This window comes from Peromyscus maniculatus, chromosome 5 (assembly GCF_049852395.1).
Source record: "Peromyscus maniculatus bairdii isolate BWxNUB_F1_BW_parent chromosome 5, HU_Pman_BW_mat_3.1, whole genome shotgun sequence".
Classification (NCBI taxonomy): domain Eukaryota; kingdom Metazoa; phylum Chordata; class Mammalia; order Rodentia; family Cricetidae; genus Peromyscus; species Peromyscus maniculatus.
The window spans coordinates 69,713,262-69,735,330 of record NC_134856.1 but is presented as its reverse complement, the minus strand read 5'-3'; the positions used below and the strand labels follow the sequence as shown (position 1 = coordinate 69,735,330).

At 42.3% G+C, this 22,069-nt stretch overlaps 1 protein-coding gene and 1 long non-coding RNA gene across 3 annotated transcripts in view; one reads left to right on the top strand and one right to left on the bottom strand.

Moving 5' to 3' along the window:
- The window catches only part of Apbb1ip (amyloid beta precursor protein binding family B member 1 interacting protein), a 103,954-nt gene extending 82,470 nt beyond the window's left edge, over window positions 1-21,484 (top strand). Inside the window, exons 9-14 of one of the 2 annotated variants that reach the window (XM_076572554.1) lie at window positions 813-956; window positions 6,184-6,294; window positions 14,059-14,157; window positions 14,756-14,870; window positions 17,323-17,426; window positions 20,625-21,484. In XM_076572554.1, coding sequence (XP_076428669.1) covers window positions 813-956; window positions 6,184-6,294; window positions 14,059-14,157; window positions 14,756-14,870; window positions 17,323-17,426; window positions 20,625-21,152 — 1,101 coding nt within the window. In that variant the 3' untranslated portion in view covers window positions 21,153-21,484. The remainder of the gene's footprint in view (window positions 1-812; window positions 957-6,183; window positions 6,295-14,058; window positions 14,158-14,755; window positions 14,871-17,322; window positions 17,427-20,624) is intronic. The other variant, XM_076572555.1, reaches the window with a different exon arrangement.
- Window positions 484-6,188, bottom strand: LOC143273373 (uncharacterized). Its single transcript, XR_013051444.1, has 2 exons — window positions 5,310-6,188; window positions 484-4,523 (listed from the first exon to the last, which is right to left on the bottom strand). It is a non-coding gene; the product is annotated as an uncharacterized LOC143273373 (long non-coding RNA).
- Window positions 21,485-22,069: the final 585 nt, after the last annotated feature.

Genomic DNA, 22,069 nt, shown 5'->3' with positions numbered 1-22,069 from the left:
ACAGAGGCAGGTGGATCTCTGTGAGTTCGGGGTGGGGCCAGCGTGGTCTACAGAGCGAGTTCCAGAACAGGCTCCAAAGCTACACAGAGAAACTCTGTCTCCAAAAAAAAAAAAAAAAAGTAAAAGAAAAGGAAATGTGTTCTTTTCTGTTTATTATAGTAGTAGTAATGGCCTTTGTCATGTTTGAAAACTTCCAATAACAAAATACTAATTTGGGGACAGAACAGATAAAAAATAAATAATAAAATCTTTAAAAAATAAAATACCAATTTATTTTATCGTAGAATTATATAATTTTACTTTTTTTGACATAGGGTTTTTTTCTATATGCCAGGCTTGCTTGGAACTTACTAACCCAGGCTGGCCTCACACTCATGGCAATTCTCCTGTCTCAGCCTCCCCAAGTGCTGAAATTATGGGCAAGAGCCACCACCTGGCTAGTGGCCACCTTACTCATGTGGAAAGGAATTTTTATGTCCCAGCTTACAACAGCATTAAAAGATTTTATTGAATGCTTATGTCTACAATATAATAAGATTATCCTCACAGCCAATATCCAACTACTACTCCATTTTTACAAAAACAGGAACTGAGATTTAGTGGTCCACAGGTACAGAGATCAGTGGGCAGGAAGTCTTGACATGGAACCCAGCACCCTGGACCTTTGACATTATGTTCTTTTTCCTCCCCGTTGGTAGACATTATGTAAAGGAAACGTGTTCAATCCACTTCCAATAGAATTGACTTAAACTGGGATTATTCTTTAAATGTGAGCAGAATGTGTGTGTTATGTCTCTGGATTCCAATTTCAGGAAAGTTTCTGTGGCACATCCATCATCGTACCAGAACTTGAAGGAGCTCTTTATTTGAAAGAAGATGGGAAGAAATCCTGGAAACGGCGCTACTTTCTTCTGAGGGCTTCTGGAATTTACTACGTTCCCAAAGGAAAGACAAAGGTCAGTCAGCTTTTCATTACTATAACAAAACACCTGAGACAATAAAGTTTTCCAGAAGACATGTTTATCCCACACCTAAGGCTCAGGGGTCATTGCAGAAGATGGAATAGAAAGAATGTAAGAGCCAGAGGAACAGGGAGTTTGCTGTGAGGCTGTGTCTCCTAGAAATATTAAAAGCTACATCCATAAAATCTCACCAGCACGACTGCATAAATATGAGCTGAACAAGGACAACAATAGGGGCTAGAGAAATGGCTCAGAGGTTAAGAGCACTGGCTATTCTTCTAGAGGACCTGGGTTCAATTCCCAGCACCCACATGGCAGATTACAACTGTCTGTAACTACAGTTCCAGGGGATCTGACACCCTCACACAGACATAAATGCAGGCAAAACACCAATGCACATAAAAACAATTTTTTAAGGACAATATACATGCTAATGTGGACAAGGGAAAAGGCCAGGAAGCTTCAACCCTACGCAAAGAACTACAGGCAACTAGGAATGCTGAGAGCTGGAGACATAGTCTCCCCCAGGGAAGAGCACACCAGTTGGTTATCCCATACCAAGTGGTCAGCCCCGAAAACTTCCATAGAAGTAACATCGTACAAACTGAGAATGTTGTATTTAGTATGTACATACATATACATATATATGCATGTAGTACAATTAATGAAAAAGAGGCCATGAATTTGAAAGAAAGTAAGGATGGGCACATGGGAGGGTTTGGAGGGAAGAAATGGAAGTGGGGAATGATGTAATTATAATCTCAAAAATTAAAAGAAGTAACTTTTCTAAACACAGGTTTATTTTGGCTTAGTTTTGGAAATAAGCCTATTGTTTTAAGCCTGTGGCAAGGCAGCTCCTCATTGGGAGGGAACATGGCAGAGGATGGCATTACCTCAGGGTGGAAGCAAAATAGAGGAGAGGCCAGAGTCCCACAACCCCTTCTGGGAACACCCAATGGGCCCACCTCTGATGTCTCTACCACCTCCCAGTGGTGCCTTAGCATGTGGGCCTCAGAGGGTCATTCCCAATCCAAATACCACAATCACAAGGGAAAATGGTAACAAAGTGAAAAGTCAAAATGTCACTTATCAGAGAACACATCTCAGAAGGGTGAGACACAGAAATACTTCAGGGGGAGATAATCTTAGCCATATCCTGGTACCATGGATTCTGTGGTACTACAAAATCTACACAAATATATGTTCTACAATACGAAATTGTTGAAGTACATTTGTGTTTTCCATAGCTTTTTCTTGAATCTGAAAATAAAAGCATGTGTTTTAAAGTCATGGGCCATCAAGATGGCTCAGCAGGTGAAGTTGCCTCCTACCAAGCCTGACCTACTCGATTCTGAAAACTTTTTCCTTCATATTAACCCCCTTGTTCTGTAGTCATTGTGATCAAACTTATTTTATCTAAAATCTTAGTGGTGTTACAAGTCTTGAGCTCTACATTGGATTTTAAATCTTATATTCTGATCAGTCAAATTGTCCTCAGAGGCATACTTAATTCATTATGCTTCTTAATTTATCAGAGCATTTTAGATGTCATTTAAGTTTTGCTTGGCAAGCTGGGATTATTGGCTCAAATCTACCAACATAGTAAATTGTTATTCTAGATCTAATTTTAACAGTGGCTCTGATCTTTAACCTTTGCTGAAGCTTTTCTTGGAGAGTTGGGACAGTTCATTTTCGTTCACCTATAAAGCTTTAGAATACCCCTGTCTGCGTTAAGCTGAGTGTAGGACTTTGCCAAATGACACGTTTATGGATTGCAGATTTCCTCTAATAAGGCTTATCCCACATCCCCAAGCAGGTGACATCACCAGTGAGGCGACCCCGCTGTCTCTGTGGCCATTATGGGTAACTGTTGATGCCAGGCAGATGTTGCTCTACTTACCCTTTTTCCTGTGGTGTGAATCTTAGACCTGATACTTCCTACCTCTGCTACCTTTGCCTTAGTTCCACACTGGACACACAACACATTCCACAGATGATATTGTTTTACAGCAGATATGTCCTAAGCAGTTAAATATAAGACATATAAATAAGCCCAGGACAGACAGTTCACTGAGTGATACAAGCTTCATTCACCTTAGAGTTGGGCAATTTCTGTCATCGTTGCCGTGAGCACTGGGATGGAGTTCGGAGGAATCCAGAAGTCCAGTCATTGGGAAAAGAGACAAAAGCACATTGTTCACAACTGGTGTGCTTGTCTCCACAATAGAAGACCCTCACCTGGAAAATGACTGTGACCAAACAAACTGGCTAAGGAAGAAATCATTTTTGCTTTATGTAAGCAGTATACAAATGAAGCCTAATTCAAGATTCTGTGCAGGGCAGGAGTGACAAGTGTAGAATGCATAGTAATAAGTACAAATGTGCAGATGCATGTTGCATAAACTAAAAATTTTTACAAAGAAACCGGTTTTATTAATCTATGAAAATTCCTGTTGCATTGTTTTTACTTAAAATTCAAAGACTGGTTGCAAAATTAATCAAAAAGGAATTCTGTACCCCAAAATGAACCCTCCCAAAACTGTGAAGAACATTGATCTAAAATTCTGCCTCTCAGAGGTTAAACATTAGATTACAGTGCAAAGAAAAGCAGTTATAAATGAACAGATCAACAAAGAGCCAACTAATGTAGGGAATTTAAAGCTAGAATTCTACAGTAGTGGGGAAATGATGTAGAATTTAAGATAATAAAGAGTATTGAAATAATTGTACACCCATTTTTAAAAGTTTTCCACTTCAAACTGTGAACCAACTCAAATCCTAGCTTAATTAAGACACCTTTAGAAAAACTACTCTAAAACCATAAAAGAAAATAGGAGTTGATATTTTCATAATTCTAGTGCACAAAGATATTTCTTAATCAAGAATAAAATTCAAAATTATGAAGGAGAAAATTGATGGTGTTGACTACACAAAGTTGTTTTAAATTCCTCATGGATGAAGATACCAAACAAGACTATAAGGACTAGTTAAATAGTCAGACATTTGCAGCATATATGACTAAATGTAACTATCCATCATATGTAAAGACTTCAACAAATCAAGAAAAAGATTAATGTGTACAGAAAAATGGCAAAGCTTATTAAGTGAGATTTCCCAGAAAAACCCATCAAAATTAGCTTAGTGAAAACTGTTCCATCTTAGCAGTAAATAAGTTAGCATATATTACTTACTCCCTTGAGATTGATACAATCAGTAATATTGACAATCTTGATGGGAGAGGGTAAGAAAAAAAGGGACATTCTTGGGAATTTAGAGCTAGACTATAAAATGGTACAGCCAAGTTGAGAATAATTTACCAAGTCCTGTGCAATGTAAGGGGATGCAGATGCACTCCCCTTTGGACAGCAGCTGGACCTTTGGTGATCTATCCACAGAAATACTTACTCACATACACAATGTTTTTATAACGGCAGAAGCTGGATTCGTCTCTGATCACGTACAGCACAGTAGTTAAATAGTTTTATCATACAATGGAATATTGTACAGGAATCAAGTGTTGAATAGCCACTTGTGTGTCCTGGGGAAATTAGTAACCGTGTCCTAACAAGGAAGAACAAAAGTTCAGAAAGCAGCATTTGTAGTGACGTCTCATTCATGATTTAAATGTTAATATGTTTTATTAATTTTTTGAGAATTTCATAGTCATATTCACCTCCCTTCCCTCAACTCCTCTCAGATCTACCTCCCTTCCCTACCCACCCAACTTTCTGTCTTTTTATTTGTTTGTTTTAATTTATTGAGTCCAATTTCAATTGCCAAATTCTCAGGTGTTTGGCTGTCCACTGTAGTGTTGACCTACCAGGAATCAGAAACTGACTCCTCCTCCCTCCACAGCTTTGTGCCCATGTCCCCACCACACGCTGGGATTTTTGTCTGGCTTCAGCTTGTATAGGTCTTGCGCATGATGTCACAACTGCTGTGGATTTACATGTGCCACTGCCCTGCTGAGGCCAGAGAACAGTTCAGTCACCTACTGCCTTTGACTCTTACAATCCTTATGTTGAGCTTGGAGTAGAGAACTTCCCTGGCACAAGGCCTTGGGCTCCATATCCATTGAGAAAACAATTATATGCATAAATATTTGTATATATGTGTATACATGAATATATGCAAAATATATACAAGTATATACATATAGGTATAAAGGGGTCCACCTATGCCTAAACCTATAGATAGATGTCAGATAGATCGATAATAGGTAGATAGAGATAGATAGATAGATAGATAGATAGATAGATAGATAGATAGATAGATAGATAGATGATAGACAATTAATAGATAAATGGAATGAAGGAAAAAATATACTCAGAACATTTAGGAGTCTACCTGTCTATTTTATGTGTGGTACCTCTAAGCAGGAATAAAAAATGGAAGCAAAAGCTGATAAAAAGAAAATGTAGACTGTATAAATTTAACTGTGGTGAGTGTATGTCGTTTTGTAATTAAAGCTTCAAAAACCCAAAAAAAATATAAAAGAAAAATGTCCTGCCATGAAGAAAGGAGGCAGTTGTCCCGTGTGCTGTAGCGTCCCTGACCTGTGTTCTTTATTCAGTAACTAGGTGGGGGTTCTAGAACACAGGACAAAGGGTAACATGAATAGTGGAACAAACACGTAATCGAAGTGAAACCAGATATGTAGATTAGACATTGCCATTTTCAACACATTTTATCCACGGAGGAGAGGTCTCTGTTTCCATGGCAACCCCTCTGGCCTCGGGAGAAAGCGCGAAAGAGCATGGAGCGTGTGCTAATTTACTGAGCATCGAATTTAGCTCTCATTCTTCATCCTGAGGGGACTTGCTTTTCTTTTCTAAGGGTCAATCACGAACTCAGTCGCTGATTTCAAACAGCAAAGTCACAGCGACGCTTCCAACAGGGGCCATCTTGTCGGGATTGTAGCAAAAGCAACGGCACGTGATCAGTCGGTTCTGACTCCCAGAGTCGATAGCCGATGCTGAGACGACATGGTCATCTTTCATCCTCTTTCATCCCATTGCAGGACAGGCACCGGTTGCCTGTTATTGCTTATGTAGACTTGACTTAAAGAAAACAGTGTACAGAAGATGTTTGTATAAATGAAATGATCTCAAAATTCCGTATTTTATCTACTGAAATGAAATCCTTTGTTGCAGCATCAAGAAGAATCTGGGGAAATTAGTAACTACCATCTCAGAGAAATTATGTTTTCCCTGTCTTCTAGACATCCCGAGATCTGGCGTGTTTTATACAGTTTGAAAATGTTAACATTTACTATGGGATTCAGTATAAACTGAAATACAAAGCACCCACTGACCACTGCTTCGTTCTAAAGGTATGTCATGAGTTACTGATGTAGACTTCTAAGCCATTTGAATTATTATTTGCTTTTTAGGAAGAATGGCAAGTGTTATTTCATAAATTTTAAACATGACATCTTAAAATGTGTAGTTTTAAACCAAAGCAACAAAGTACTCCCCAAAGCCTGCTGTCTGATCCTAAAATTTTAAATCTGTCTGGGCCTTTGTCAATTCTAGAAATGTAAGTTCCATATTTTGAGCCAATTAATTTAAAATTCCATTAATAAAGCAGACCAGTTTTCAATTCTTTATTTTATTCTTGTTCTACTGTAAGAAGTTTTTTGAAATTATCTTGACAATGTTTCCTAGAAAAAAAATACAGAGAAGACTTTAAAAACTTAAAAAGAATTACCCAGGCTGTAAAACTTTTTTTTTAAGTCTCATGTATCCCAGGCTGGCCTCAAAGTGGCTAAGTAGCCAAGGCTGTCCTAGGGACCTAATTGTCTTGCTTTCTTCACCTTCCAAGTGCTGGGACTACAGGTAGGCGCCACCACACCAGGTTTAGGTTTTGAAGCTTTTAAAGTGGCATACTGTTGGGAGGAAATACATATGATCTGAGATTTGATGTGGCTTACATGCTTTAAAGTTGAAATCTCAGGCCACTCAGGTCACTAGATGGTTGTTTTATACCTACACTTGGTCTTAAGCTCTGGACTTAAGACCAGGGTAAGTTTGTTTCCATTTGTTCGTAGTCTAATACAATAATTCAGCCAAGTCAATCATGTTCAATAATTTTGTCTTCATCCACAATTACCATTGCTTATTATAATCAAATAATTGCCTGGAATTCCTGGCTGCACTAAGTACTCAATGTTATGTGGCTTTTATTTAGACATCCTGGTCTTTCCATTACTATGTACCCACTTTTAGTAATTCATCAATAATTTTAACAATAATGAACACCCATACCAGCCTAGTCAACATGATACTTCCCTGTGGTTTTCATCCAGGGCCTTTTGATTTCCGGTAGACATTTGGTGATATCTAGAGACATTCTGATATTCATAACTTAGGACAGGGACCAGGTGCTACTTACTGGCATCTACTAGGAGCCAGAGCCATTAGATATCACTACTGCACAAAATAAGCCCACACCAAAGAATGACATGCCTCAGATACTGACAGCATCGCTATTGAGAAATCGTGTGCTCATCAGATGACACTCGGAACCACGGCTGTAAAGAGACTGAAGCAAAGCAGAGGGCTAGATTCATTGACTCCCTTACGCATTTAGTAATTATTGAATGGCAGCCATCTTCTGAGCGCATTCCAGGCGCAGAGAACACAGAAGTAAGCTAAATGTACAATAATCCCCATTTTCATTGAGTTTCTGGTCAGTATGAGGGATGGGCATGAAGAAAACATTGTAATGTGTTGTCAGGTAACAAATAATACAGCTAGGAAATCAATACAGAGCAGGGTAAGGGACAGAGCCTACCGGAGCTGGGGCCAGGGTTCCCTTGGATGGAGTAGTCAGGAGAGGGTGGTGACATTTGACAAAAGACATAAATCAAGTGACAGGGCAATTGTAACTGAAAGAAAAACACTCCAGAAATGAGACCCTTCAGTGCAGTGGCCTTAAGGCTGCACTTTGTTTAGGTCAGAAAGAGGAGCACACCCCACCTCCTCCTGGGTTTTGCACATTTGTGCCCATTGCGTCTCAAAGAAGAGTCATGTCCATCTCAGTGGCTCCCATGTTATAACTCAAGGGTTGCTAAGAAATCTCTTCTCTCTTTTTCAGTAAACAAGAGTATAGGGTAACTCCAAAGGTACCTTGGGGTGGGATTACAGTCTCATAAGGCAAAAATATCAGCCACAAGGATTGCACAAGGCAGTTAAAACCTGTCTTTTCCTGTAAATGGGGTTTCTGCTGCAATTCCTAGAAAGCTGCAGGTTTCCAGCCGAGAACAGAGGAAGGTTCATATATGCTTGGCCTTGAATGTGCTTGAGTGTGGTCCTTACCAAACTGCTGCTCTCTCTGAGAATTCACATTCTTAACCACTAGCTAGTACCTGTGTGCAAAATATTCTCCATTTGTGGTAATGCTCTTACCTTCTCTCACCTGTAGTGACTACAAATCCAGTGGGTACCTCACCCATCACCTTAGTGGCCCAAGCTCCTCTCCACCCTTGCCAATCCCCCACTCTCAGCAATCCCTCCCAAAACCAGTGGTCCCTTCACCCTGTGTTAGTTTCCCATTCACTCCTTCCCTAACTCACTACTAACTAACTGACTTGAGACAACAGAGATTCAGTGATCTTGTGTTTTAAAAATCATAATCATGGTTCGGGAAGAGTGTTTGCCATGCAAGCCTGACAACTTGAGACCAGTATCTAGAACTTTAGTTGTAGATGTAACAAACCGTCTTATTAAATAAGAAACACAGAACCAATGCAAAGAAGAAAGCCAAGAGGTCAGAGCTAAAAGCTAAAACCTTACCCTTCCTCCTGCAGTGTTCCTACCTCCCCAAACCAGAGCTACTTCCTGTGTGTCTGTCTTTTTATAGTGTTTGTGTTCTGTCTTCTCACTGGTTGTAAACCCAACCACATGACTGCCTCGTCATGGCCTGTCTGTATAGACCTCCAGGTTTTCTATTGATTAGTATTGAGATTAAAGGCATGTTATCCAATACTGGCTGTATCCCTGAACACACAGAGACTTACCTAGCTCTGCCTACCAAATGCTGGGATTACAAACATACGCCACCACTGCCCTGCTTTCCTATGGCTTGCTAATAGCTCTGACCCCCAGGCAACTTTATTTATTAACATACAAATAACATTTGAATACAAATAAAATATCACTTAGTGGCAAGAGGGAACTGACTCCCATAAGTTATCCTCTGACCTACACATAGATATACACACAGACACACACACACAGACACACACACACACACACACACACACACGCACGCACGCGCGCACGCGCACGCGCACGCGCATGTAGCTAGAGTTTTCCTGCTTGACCCACTGCTGTGGGATGGTCTGTATGTCAAATTGCTCTGATTGGTCAATAAATAAAACACTGATTGGCCAGGCAGGAACTAGGTGGGACAAGGAGAGAGGAGAATTCTGGGAAGCGGAAGGCTGAGGCAGAGAGACACTGCCAGCTGCCGCCATGACCAGCACGGTAAGCCACCAGCCATGTGGCAAGGTATAGATTTATAAAAATGGGTTAATTTAAGATACAAGAACAGTTAACAAGAAGCCTGCCATGGCCATACAGTTTATAAGTAATATAAGTGTCTGAGTGATTATTTTATACATGGATTGTTGGACTGTGGGGCTTGGTGGAACCTGGAGAGAAACTCTAGCTACAACCCACAGTCAGGACAAATCTCTCTCACCCACCAGTCTCACAGCCGCTCAGACCCAACCAAGTAAACACAGAGACTTATATTGCTTACAAACTGTATGGCCATGGCAGGCTTCTTGCTAACTGTTCCCATAGCTTAAATTAATCCATTTCCATAAATCTATACCTTGCCACATGGCTCATGGCTTACCGGCATCTTCGCATGCTGCTTGTCATGGGGGCAGCTGGCAGTGACTCCTTCTGCCTTCCTGTTCTTTTCTTTTCTCCTCTCTGTTAGTCCCGCCTATACTTCCTGCCTAGCCACTGGCCAATCAGTAGTTTATTTATTGACCAATCAGAGCAACACATTTGCCATACAGAACATCCCACAGCACACACACACAATCAGGGCTAGAGCCTGGCATGGTGACTTCCAATACTAAGGAATCTGAGGCAGAAGAATCACAAGTTTAAGACCACCCTGGGCAACTGAGACCCCATCTCAAAAAGGAACAAAAGAAAAGCTGAGTTAAGTCCAGAAAAGTTTAGAGACATCTGGTCTGTGTCTTTTGTTTGCGTTCTGGAAGTTTCTAGCAGTCCTTGCATTCCTTGTCATAGCTACATGATACCAGTACCCTTGTGCATCCCACATGGCCGTCTTCACTGTATGTGTCTGTATCCATTTCTTCTCCTCTTCTTGTAAGGAAGGAGAGTCATGGGATTTAGAGCACACACTAATTCAGTATGAACTCATCTAAACCGATGATATCTACAAGCATGCCCCATACACAGTGGGGCGACATTTCTTTTACAGCAGACACGAATCTGTAATAGCCATCTGTTTCCCAAACTGTAAACAGAAACAACCCTGAGATCCCTTCATCTTCCCGCTTCTCATGGATCCTTGAGGCAGAAGTCCTTCTGACTTTGCACCATGTCTCCCCTCCGCTCATTCTGTCTACTCATCCTTCGGGATCATCTTCCATGGCATCCTCAGTGTCATCAGGGTTTTAAAATGCTCAGTAGACCCCAGAGCCTAGAAACAGTCCTGCCGCAGCAAAGGGCCCTTGACTACAACGCCTTTCCACCTTAAATTCTGCCTCTTTCCAAACCTTCCATGGAATTTCTTGACATTCCCCAAAGATTCTGACACTCATTCAAAAGGTTTTTTTCAAACTTTTATTATGAAATCAGAGAATAATCACATATTTGTTGACCTTTATCTCTCCGGTCATCATTCCCCAGTTACGATGTAAGCCATCTGCTTATATATCAGGGGATTACACATATGTCAGCTCCCAGGGGCTGAACAAACGGGGCTTTTGTTCTAGCTTTGATTCTGATATTACCTTTGGCCAGGGACAAGTTGCTTAACCTTGCCCTGTGCTCTGTTTGTTCATTTTGTAAGCTTAGAGGACATTCAGATCCCTTTTAGCAGGAAGGTTTGGTAATGGCCCTGACCTTACATGCTGTGCCGCACGCCCTAAAAGCGTCTCTTGTTCAAGATCAGAGACAATGGGACCGTGAGGAACATTCTGGCCAGCAGCATTGATCCAGAGTTTTCTTTAAGCCCTTTTGCAAGTGATTTCCCATCCAAGGGCTGAGTTGTAAGGAAGTGAGCCCCTAGGGGAGGGGAGGGGACCAGAGCCAGCACTGTGACGGACTCTCAGACTTTGTCACAGAGTCCGAGGAAACTCCAAACTGTGAACTTGGTGTCCACCAGCTAGCTCACCTCAGCACCTCAAAGTCGGAGGATTGGAAGGAATGGAGAGGCCTCTGTTTTGTGTCAGAAGCCACCTGACTTCAGGGTATGACCATGTCTTACTGTATTTAGGTGAACAACCTACTCAACCAATAGTTTATGGTGCTGCTTAAATGGAATGAACACCGCTAGATAATTGCTGCGTTTCATTGCAAACACAGTCGTCTGCAGACTGCCTCTGAGAACTTGACTCGTGTGATAAGCACCCAAACCAAAAGTAAATGGAATATCGAATAGCAATAACAAGCCCAAGGCAGCAATATCAAATTTCTAAATGTCGCAGAAGGAAAAATGAGACATTCTCTTTTTCATTATTCTGTTTTCTTATTTCTTTACGCGTGTCTGTGATATCCGTGTACATACATGCGCATATGTGGAAATACACACACACAGAGGTCGGAAGAGTGTGCCTGGCATCTTTTTCAAAGACTTTCTGCCTAATTTCATTAAGACAGGGTCTCTTCCTGAACTTGGGCCTCAATTTCTCGGCCAGGCTGGACACCAGAAAACCCCCGCTATCCTCCTGTCTCCGCCCCACCCGGAGCTGCGGGTACAGGTGTCTGTGGAGATGTCCACGTTGTTATGTGAGTTCAAATGCTGGTCTTCAGGACTGTGGAGCAAGCCCTATTAATTACTGAGTTCTCACCCTGGTGCTTCCCTAAGAAGAACTTAAAAATCCATTACCAACAAGGCCAACGCTCCTCTCCCATGTTAGTCGGAACAAGAATTCTGTTGTAAGTCAGGCAGCTGTGGATCTCATACTGAAGGACAAACACTTTGATTTGATTTTGCAGATTTCTTTGTTGAGAATGCTGCGGGCATTTTTGGAATGTCACATTCCAGCTACCAAGTGCCTGACTCACATTTTTAGCAATCTGACCTGAGATTAATTAATGCAACAAATCCTTTTTGCTATTGGACCACACAGCTTGATTTGATTGATATTTCCAATTTTGAGGTCCTCCGAGAACATGATTATCAGAGTAACGTTTACAGTACTAAACTTGAACGCAGAATTTTTGAGCAAGCTTTGAACACAAGAACAAAGCAGTGTGCAGCAGCCATCCAAAAGTGTCTGCCGCCCTCTCCTGGCCCATCTGGAGAACTACAGCAACAGTCCAAGCAGTGGATGAATTCCGGAAAGAGGAATCTGGTAGGGACAGTAGTAATCCCAGCTGGCTGCCAGGCCTGGCAGATGCAAATCCTGAGGGCCGAAAGGGCCTAAATAAATGAAATGGTCCCACTAAAAGGGTCAGCTCTTCTCGGTTGCCATGAAAGACCACAGACAGGAGTTCTTTACATTGTCTGGGTTCTTTTTTTTCTTGAAGTATCTTTAAAATCTGGTTTTTTATCTTCAGTGGCTCAGTATAAATTCAGAAATTCTAGGGGGTCAAGAGACATATAAGGAGCTGTCCAAACATCAGTTTGTTTGTTTGTTTTATCATTTTTAAAACCAGAAATAACTAAATTTCCAAGCTCTTATAGTCTATGTGTGTCTTACAGGGAGGTGGTGGAGGAGGCAGGTCAAACATAATGCTTAGGACTTCTGAAGGCTAGCAGGGCAACCAGTCCACGTGTTTTCCTTCACATTCCAGATGAATTCCAAAGGCACTGTGCCCTGTTCTCAGATCCCCTTTGAAGAGTAGCCACTTTCCTGAAGGTTGATGGGTATGCTGAACCCAAGAGTAGAAAGGTCTACAATTTCTTGGAGAGGAATTGGTATTCTGCTCCTTTCCTGGCATGGCAGCCAGAGTAGATGCTCCCAGATCTGCTGGCTTCTCTTTGATCTTTAGTAGGATGCTTCTCCCGGCAAGACCAGCAAGCCACTCTGAGGAAACACACACACACACACACACACACACACACACACCCATCGCCACTTAAGGATATGCCCACGTGGATGTGAGATCCTTGTTAGGAAAGGGAGATCGTTGCAAAACTCAGAATCCTCGGTAAAAGAAATGAGCCCTGAGCTAAATTTGGGGGTGGGAGAAATAAGACAATAGTTTTTGTAAGTATTAGTGTGGTGACATAAAATATTTTTTACGTAAGTTCCTTTATCTGACAAAGAAGCAACTTAGTTTCCAGTGAGGGGTAGCCACAATAACAGATATGAAGGATTCTGGTATTTAAAAGGGTTGTTACTGACATACATTGTAAGAAGTGCTTATGATTAGATCATGTAACAGGCATCTTAAATCCATTCAAAGCTTGGCCTTTCTTTAAAAACAGTGCTGAGAGATGAACACACACTGGGCAAGGGCGTCACCACTGAACTACACCCCAGCCTTTTTGGTACCTTTTACTTTTGAGACAAGGTTCATAACATTTCTCAAGCAGGTCTCAACCTGGCGATCCTCTTTCTTCAGCCTCCTTAGATGCTGTGGTTGCAGGCCTGTGCCTCGGGGCTGCCAGTTTAGCAGTTTTTAAAAGTGCCTACAGCTGGCTGTGCTCACCTGCAATCTCAGCTACTGTGAAGGCTGAGGTGGGAGGATCAAGAGTTCAAGGCCAGCCTGGGCTTCAGCATCTGTAGCTTCCTGATCCTAAAACTGCTACCAGTAATTTTTGCCACCATCTCAGTAGATCATATTTGTCAAAGTTTTTAAGTTCTTTTTAAAAGGTGCTTTAGGCTCTCAATAAATTGAATCTATTAATTGTCTTCAAATCTGCTTCTTTGTAGCATCCTCAAATCCAGAAAGAATCTCAGTATATCAAATATCTCTGCTGTGATGATGCCAGAACTCTCGGACAGTGGGTTATGGGCATAAGGATCGCCAAGGTGGGTGTGCACTCAGCCTCACGTGTTCGTGGGTTAGCTTGCTTAGTAGGGCCAGCATTTTGCCACTCCTGGGCACAGATGTTGTCCCATCTGTTTGCTTCCCCCCCCCACCGCCCCCCAGTAAGTGGAGTCATTCACTTACTATTATGTACAGCTGACTGTACAAACACGCACCTGTCCAGCGGCCTGAGAATCAGAGCTGACTTTCAACCAAACTTTTCAGATTCACAGAGAGAATAGCAAACCTAGTGTGCAATAAAGGAACCCGAGCTTTGGCCAAAGGTGTTCGCTTTAATGGTAGAGCACTCACCTTGCATGTGTGAGGCCAAGTTTGAGCCCACCATAAAAAGGGAGACAGTTAACTCTACAAAGTAGTTACATCAAAACTTGTGGGGTCAGAATTTTGTGGCTCGCCCTATCCTCTCATATGTAGATGGGAAAAGTCGCTAATTCTGCTAATCTAGAAAATTATGTAACGTGTAAAAGTAATCAATGAACTATATACTCCCCAAAAGCAACTTGAACCAGGAGAATAATCGCACTTTGCAAACTTTGAAATAAATGGATTTCTTTCCTCCTCTCTGTCCCCCCACCCTAGTATGGGAAGACCCTCTACGATAACTATCAGCGGGCTGTAGCAAGAGCTGGACTCGCCTCTCGGTGGATGAACCTGGGGACTGCTGGCACAGCACTGCCAGCGCAGGCTACCACAGGTAAAAGCAGCCAAGAGAGTCACATGCACACACCAAGCGTGGAGCTCACATCTATCACCCGATACACTGTGTAAAAGCAAACTCTGGGGACTAGGGAGCTGGCAGAGCGGGTAAATGTTTGCTGGGCAAGTGTGAGAGCCTGAGTTCAGATCCTCAAAACCCATGTAAAAGCCAGAGGAGGTGGCACAAATCTGTGGCCCCAGGCACTAGGGAGCAGAGATAGATGGATCTTGGGACCTTGCTAGATATCCACTCTAGCCAATCGGTGCGCTCCATGAGAGACTCTGTCTCAATCAATCAATCAACCAATCAAGTGAAGAAGTAATTAAGGAAGGCATCCTGCTATCAACCTCTGGTCTCCACACATGCCTGCATACACGAGCCACCCACACACACAAACACACACATGTTCACACATGCAAAGAACAGAGAGAAAGATGAGGGATGAGATAGAATACAACAAAATAAAATAAAAAGCAAGACAAACTTGGTAGACACTGTTTGGAATATGTGCACCCCACATGTATCTAATTACAAGTGATTTTTCACCAAGCTTTGGCCATTTTTTCACCATAGACCCATACATAAAGCATTGATCATGATTTTAGGGTGGGCTACAAGGGGATGTGTCTTACCAAAATACAAGTAGCATATTTGTGCAAGGCTCATTAATACCCTGCAGAATACTTAGGCCAGATTCAGGGTCATGCCCTGCTGTTTTCCCTCGGTAACATGATGACTGGAGTCTCATACCCATGCTGGGCATCACATTTCAAGGTAACACAACCTTGGCTTGTCTGTATTTTTAAGAAGACTGGGGCACTAAGATTAGGTACCTAATGAGCTTGCTGCTTTACCTATAGAGCTGTCCTGTGGTATCTGTGACAGATTCTAGGAACCCCTTGAGCACTCCACAAGTACATGGTTGGTATGCTGTATTGTTTAGAAATAATGACAAAGAAAACCCTGCATATGTTCAGTAAAAGCCACTTATTTTTCAAATGCTTGTGGTGAGTGGTTGACTGGATCATGGATACAGAACTCACGGATTGTAAGGTCTCCATGGCATGTAGAGTACAATCCCCATTTCATAGCCGAGGAAACTGAGTATGGGAGAAGTTAGTATCCAGTATAGATAGAAACTAGTATCCAGTGTAAACGAGGTGTGCAAAGCAAACACTTACTGATAATGAATCATAAAGAGTGTTACCTTAAAACAAATTTTGTATGCATATAATTTTACCATTTATTGGCAATTAAATAAAATTTACATCCTAATGAAATACAGATGTGCTTATTTAATTTTTACTTGGAGAATTAAATCTTGGCTGGATATTTGATACTGTTTCTTAGAGTTGATCTGTATTCTGATTTTATAATCATTGGTGCTGAGAATGCCATTTTGCACAAATACATAGTGCAAAAATGGCAGGAATATGTTTAGAGGGCTATTTCAGAAGTCATTGTGTGTCCTAATAATCATTTCATGAAACAAGTCAGCAACTCAAACAGCAATTTTTAATATTAATTTTTCTTTATTCCTGAGAATTTACGCATGTATACAATGAAACCTGGTCAGATCCATGTCCCATACCCCCAAGCCCTCCCAGTGAAGCCCCCTCTCAATTCAGATACTCTTTCTTTTTTTTAAGTAACACACTAAATCCAATTAGCGCTGCCTTTATGTGATGGATGTAGAAATAACCACTAGATCCTGGAAAAACACATTTTTAATACAGAATTCTCCCTCCTGCCTCAATAAGGCATAGAAACTGAAAGCACCATCGTGCCAGTAAACACAACTTTTATGAGCTCATGAATGCAGTATGCATGTCAAATCTAGAAGACAACGTTTCTCAGCACTCTTCCCCATCATCCAGTTCTGACATTCTTTTTTATTTTTTGATTTATTTTATATGCATTGGTGTGAAGGTGTCAGATCCCCTGGAACTGGAGTTACAGACAGCTGTGAGCTGGGTGCTGTGTAACTGAACTCACATCCTCCAGAAGAACAGCCAGTGCTCTTAAGTGCTGAGCCGTCTCTCAAGCCCCAAGCTCTGGCATTCATTACCCCTCTTCTTCCACAGTATTCCCAGAACTTTGGTGCGGGGAGAGGCAATGAAGACGTCCCATTTCGGGCTGAGCACTCCGTTTCTAAGTCTATGTCTTTGATCAGGTTTGCATCTACCTATCGGACGGCCTGCCCACTGCAAAAATCTTAGTGTTTACCGAAAGCCTTATAATTTGTCACTAAACCCAAGTCCTCACACATACAAAGCACATTTTTAACCACAGAGACATACCCCAAAGTAGACCTCAGATTTTTCAGAAGTGTTTGTAAAATACTTGTGAATGTTTCCTTTGGCTTTATGATGTAAAGTGCTTTGAATTTGCAGACTCTACTTCAAAAACACTGAAAATGCCTTCTCCATTCTTTCTTCTCCCCCCTCAGGACTTAAAACAGGCACCAGCCAGCCCAATGGTCAGATTCCCCAGGCTGCACCTTCTGCTGGTGCTGTTCTTCAAGAGGCCCGGACACAAGTTGAAACAACTAAGGTAAATAAACCACAGACGCAAATTCATAAACCCAGCCATGGCTGTGAGCACATCCTGGTACCTTTTCTTTTTAAAAACCCAAAAAGAGTTCTAACAACTGGGAAGTCAGTATACTATAATTCCATTTAAGGAAATGGCTTCATATTTTATCTTAAAGCTACTAGGCTAGAGGTGAAAGCTAAAATCAGCTGTTACTCACACTTTGTGACATCCTAAGCATGCTTGTGAACTGCATTTATTATGACAGAGGGATTCTCTTCTTGTAGTGACTTCCATGTTCTCTCAGCCATTGAACTTTTGTTATTTTTTTAATGAGGTAGAGCAATTGAAAGTCAGAAGCCCTATATGAAGTGCCAAGTGAACCCCAAAACCAGATCAGAAGACTCTTAAAAGGGGTCCACTTATAAAATGTGCATTTTCTATTTTCCTGTTAATGATTTGAATGGATGCTCTGAGTGATGGAGAAGAAAATACATATAAGATAATAACCAAGAGCAGGGGTGCAGATCAGTGGCACAGCACTTGCCCAGCATGTATAAGAGTGTGAGGCCCTGGGTTCCGTCGCCAGCACCACAAAGATAGATAGACAGGTAGATAGACAGATAGATGGGCAGGCAGGCAGGCAGGCAGCCTGTATAGGATAATATCCTCCCTAACTTTTTTTTTATAAAAGAGACTAATGAAGATTAATTTAAATCTGTATAAAAGTCATAGCTGACTGTAATTTAATTACTAATCCAGCCATATGTCTCAGCTGACTCTGTAAAATCCACTGCATATTTCTTGTGACTCAGAACAGCCTTGAGTAGTTGTAGCCCTTTCCCGCCAGCCACATACTACGGTCAGGTGTAGAGCTTCATTGATTTACTTCACTCACCCCCTCAGTGGTAGAAGGGAATACTGATGTTGACTGAAAGCCTTAGGGTTTTTGAAAGCCATTCCAGACCTTTGAAAGCTGTTTCTAATCTATGCAGGCTTCACACGATTACTGTGCAGCGCTCTTTCTGCTATATTTTCTTCATTTCTGTAACATTAGTCAAGAAGTTATAGAAGCCAAAGAAATAAAAGAATCCCAGGACAGAAATCATTTCTATGTGAATACCAATACCCAAGCTGCCTGGTCCAAAATGTTTAAGAACTATATCACAAGTTAATTAGCTTAGCATGCTAAGTAAATAATTGAAACTTATTGAAACGTAGGAAAAATATCTAAATGTAATCTTCAGTGGTCCAGGCTGTTAAGCAGAGAAAAAAACTAAAACAGAAGCCGATAAAGTGTGAATTGAAGCAATGATCATTTTCCCTAAAACATAATCATTTAATTCAGCTGCCTGAACTTGCTAGAGATGTTGTGTTTATATAAATACACTGTTGTTATCGTCTTCGTCAAGTTCTCTATTGACAGGATTGGATGCTCTAGACCCTAGAGAGACTTAAGCCAAGTCAGGTGCTCTGACCTCTACCAACAGCACATGCATCATGGAACTTGAGGAACTCATCAAGGGCTTATCTCATGTGGTTTAATTATAACCCAAGGCAAATGGTGTTTAATTTATACCTGACTTTCAACACACACACACACACACACACACACACACACACACACACACACACACACACACACGATAAAAAGAGAAAAGTAAACTAAGAGTTTAAGAACAGGTGTCCCACTTCCTGCTACTCCCTTGGGAACGGTTTTATGGTAGAGGGGAACGCTTATGATTGGCTCCTCCTTTGAAGTCCACAGTCTGGAAGCCGGAACCTTTGTTCTGGGAACAATAATTCTTAGAAATACCATTCACAATCAAGGGAGCAATGGGGCATGCTCTCTACCAGGAAGAGATCCTTTATGGCTGGGTTTGTAAACACCCAGACAGGATTATTTCTCCTAGTTTCTTCATTTCTACATTCTTCATTCTAACCAAGCAGGATATCTAAGTAAAGAGGTTTTTATATAATATTCTTTATTTGTTCTTTGAGAGTTCCATATGAAATGCACACATGTATTTCAAGCACCTTTATCCCCAATTCCCCCACCCCAACTCCTCCCAGATACGCCCTCCCCCACACGCATACTTCCCTCCTAACTTTATGTTCTCTTTTTGCTGATAACCCACTGAGTCCAATGTCGCCTCTATCCTCATGGGTGTAGGGCAATCTACCCAGGACCACATCCCTAAAGAAAACTGACTCTTCCTTCCCATAGTAGCCATCGACGGTCAGTAGATCCTCAGCTAGGTGTAGGAGCTCCTCTACGGGTCCCAACTGTGCTGGGATGTCAACGAGCTTGATATTACACGGATCAAGCTCCAGAACACACTTTCACCCGCATCTCCCCAACCTCTGGCTTTCGCAGTCTTTCTGTCCCTCCCCTCCTGCTCCAGGGAACTGAGCCTGGGGGGTGGGTGTGTCACATAGACATGTCATTTGTGACTGAGCACTCTGCTGACACTCGTTCTCTGCTCCACGACCAGTGGGAGTCTCTGTATTAACTGTTGTCTACTGCACAAAGACATGTCTCTGATGGGGACTCAAAGCTGCACAAACCTAAGGATAGAACGATAAATATCTAGAAGGCAGTTTTAATACTATGTCCATTTAGCAAAAATAATGGTAGTAGGTTCACCCTTAGGGTCTGTGTGCTCTACAGCCACAGGGGCTTGGCCAGATTTCAAGCCGGGAGATTTTGTGAAGACTCTGAGATGTCCCTTAATTACTCTATGCCAACACACACACACACACACACACACACACACCCCAAAAACTATGTTTCCATCGATGGCTTGTCTTAGGTCATGAGTAGGAAGTCTTAGAGAACCATCTGGCTTCCAGTTTGAGTTGCCTTGAGATGAGATCTGCTTGGAAATAAAAGTGAGGGAACCCCACGAGGAGTTAGGATTTATTAATCCTTTAGAGAAACATTCAGCTTCTGTGTAAGGCTTGCCTGACCTAAAGACAGTAAACACCTCCTAGAGTGAATGTGGCTGAGATGCCCAGTTACAGAGAGTGGTGATTGCGTGCTCACATATAATGATGTCAAAGACATCTGGTATCTTTCCTGTCTCTGGAGCAAAGGTGAGCTCATAAGCACACTTAGTCCCAGTGTGGGAGGGCATGGGGCAATCCCTATCAACGTCAATCTTTTAAGATGGATGTGCAGTCAAGAACCATGAAAGCTTTGTTGTCACTTTCTTGAAGGAGGAGAAGCAAGGCTTGGGCAACCACTACCCAGGAGCAACCAGGGAGAACCATCACCTCAAGCCCAGCCTGCCACCGCCCCCTCCAGTAAGACGGTCTTCTGACACATGTGGCAGCCCCGCCCTTCCACCCAAGTCCAAAGGCCCTGGCAGCTGCACCTTCCACACCCAGCCTGAGGACTTCCTGCCACCACCGCCCCCGCCGCCACCCCTGGAGGAAGGCGACAGCGAGCTACCTCCACCACCTCCGGCCTTCCTGGAGGAGCCACCGGACTTCGTGCCACCTCCCCCACCGGCTCCGGCTGTGGAAGGCTCTGCATTGGGCTCTGCATTGCCGCCACCGCCACCACCCCCGCCCTGCCTCTCCCAGGAGACAACCAAGTCATCTCCAATGCCCCCCAAAAGGCCCCCAGTGCCCCCCAAGAGGAACGAGAACCAAGGACTCCCCGGTGCAGCCGGGAGTGGCGAGCAAGATTTCATGTCAGACCTCATGAAAGCTTTGCAAAAGAAAAGAGGCAACGCACCCTAGGGTGATCTGCTAGTGTCTGGGATCGTTTCTAATTCAATCCATGTTTTGTATTCTATTGTCGTGGCATCTTGTTCATTTTAGTAAAATGTTTTCCGACTAGAAAGCATGTGAAACTCTTCACTGTTGTAAATACTGTGCTCATCCATTAAGGTAGCAGAGGGTTTCGGACTAACTACATACATCCAAGGACGCACATGTACATCCTGTGTGTATTCACCTGAGTGGATTTCATCTTGCAGCCCAGGCTCACTGAAATGATATTCCAGGTCCATTTTATTGTATTCAGAAGTCTCAAATTTTTAAAATTAAAGTGCATATCACTGAGCTACAAACCCACATAGTACTTTTCACTTATTTTTGTTTTTTTTAAGATTGTGTGTGTGTGTGTGTGTGTGTGTGTGTGTGTGTGTGTGTGTGTACAACTTTATGAAGTGAGTCCACTCCTCCACCCTTTATGTGGACCTGAGATCTCGGGTCCTCATGCAGACATATCAAGTACTTTGACCCACTGGGCCATCTCACCGACCGACCCAGTCTTTGCTTTTTAAAATGGACGAACAAAGTAAATATGTTAGCTGAACACTTCATTTTGGGAATCTAGATGCATTGGTACCAATGTCCTGTGAATGAAGTAGCTGGAAAAGACAGACTCATGTGCACTCTGTAGCCTGACTGTTTCCCTCAGAAATGAACTGTAGGAGTTTAAAAACCAGCATATCCTGGGCTCAGTGACTCAACTCTGCTTTCTCTGATTAGCTTCTTTTGTGCCTTGTAGTGTAGCTGAAGTTTTCCTGGTCCTGCCTGGCCCATGGTCAGGACAAATCTCTCTCACCAGCCAATCCCGCAGCCACTCGGACCCAAACAAACACACAGAGACTTATATTACTTATAAACTGTGTAGCTGGAGGGCTTCTCTC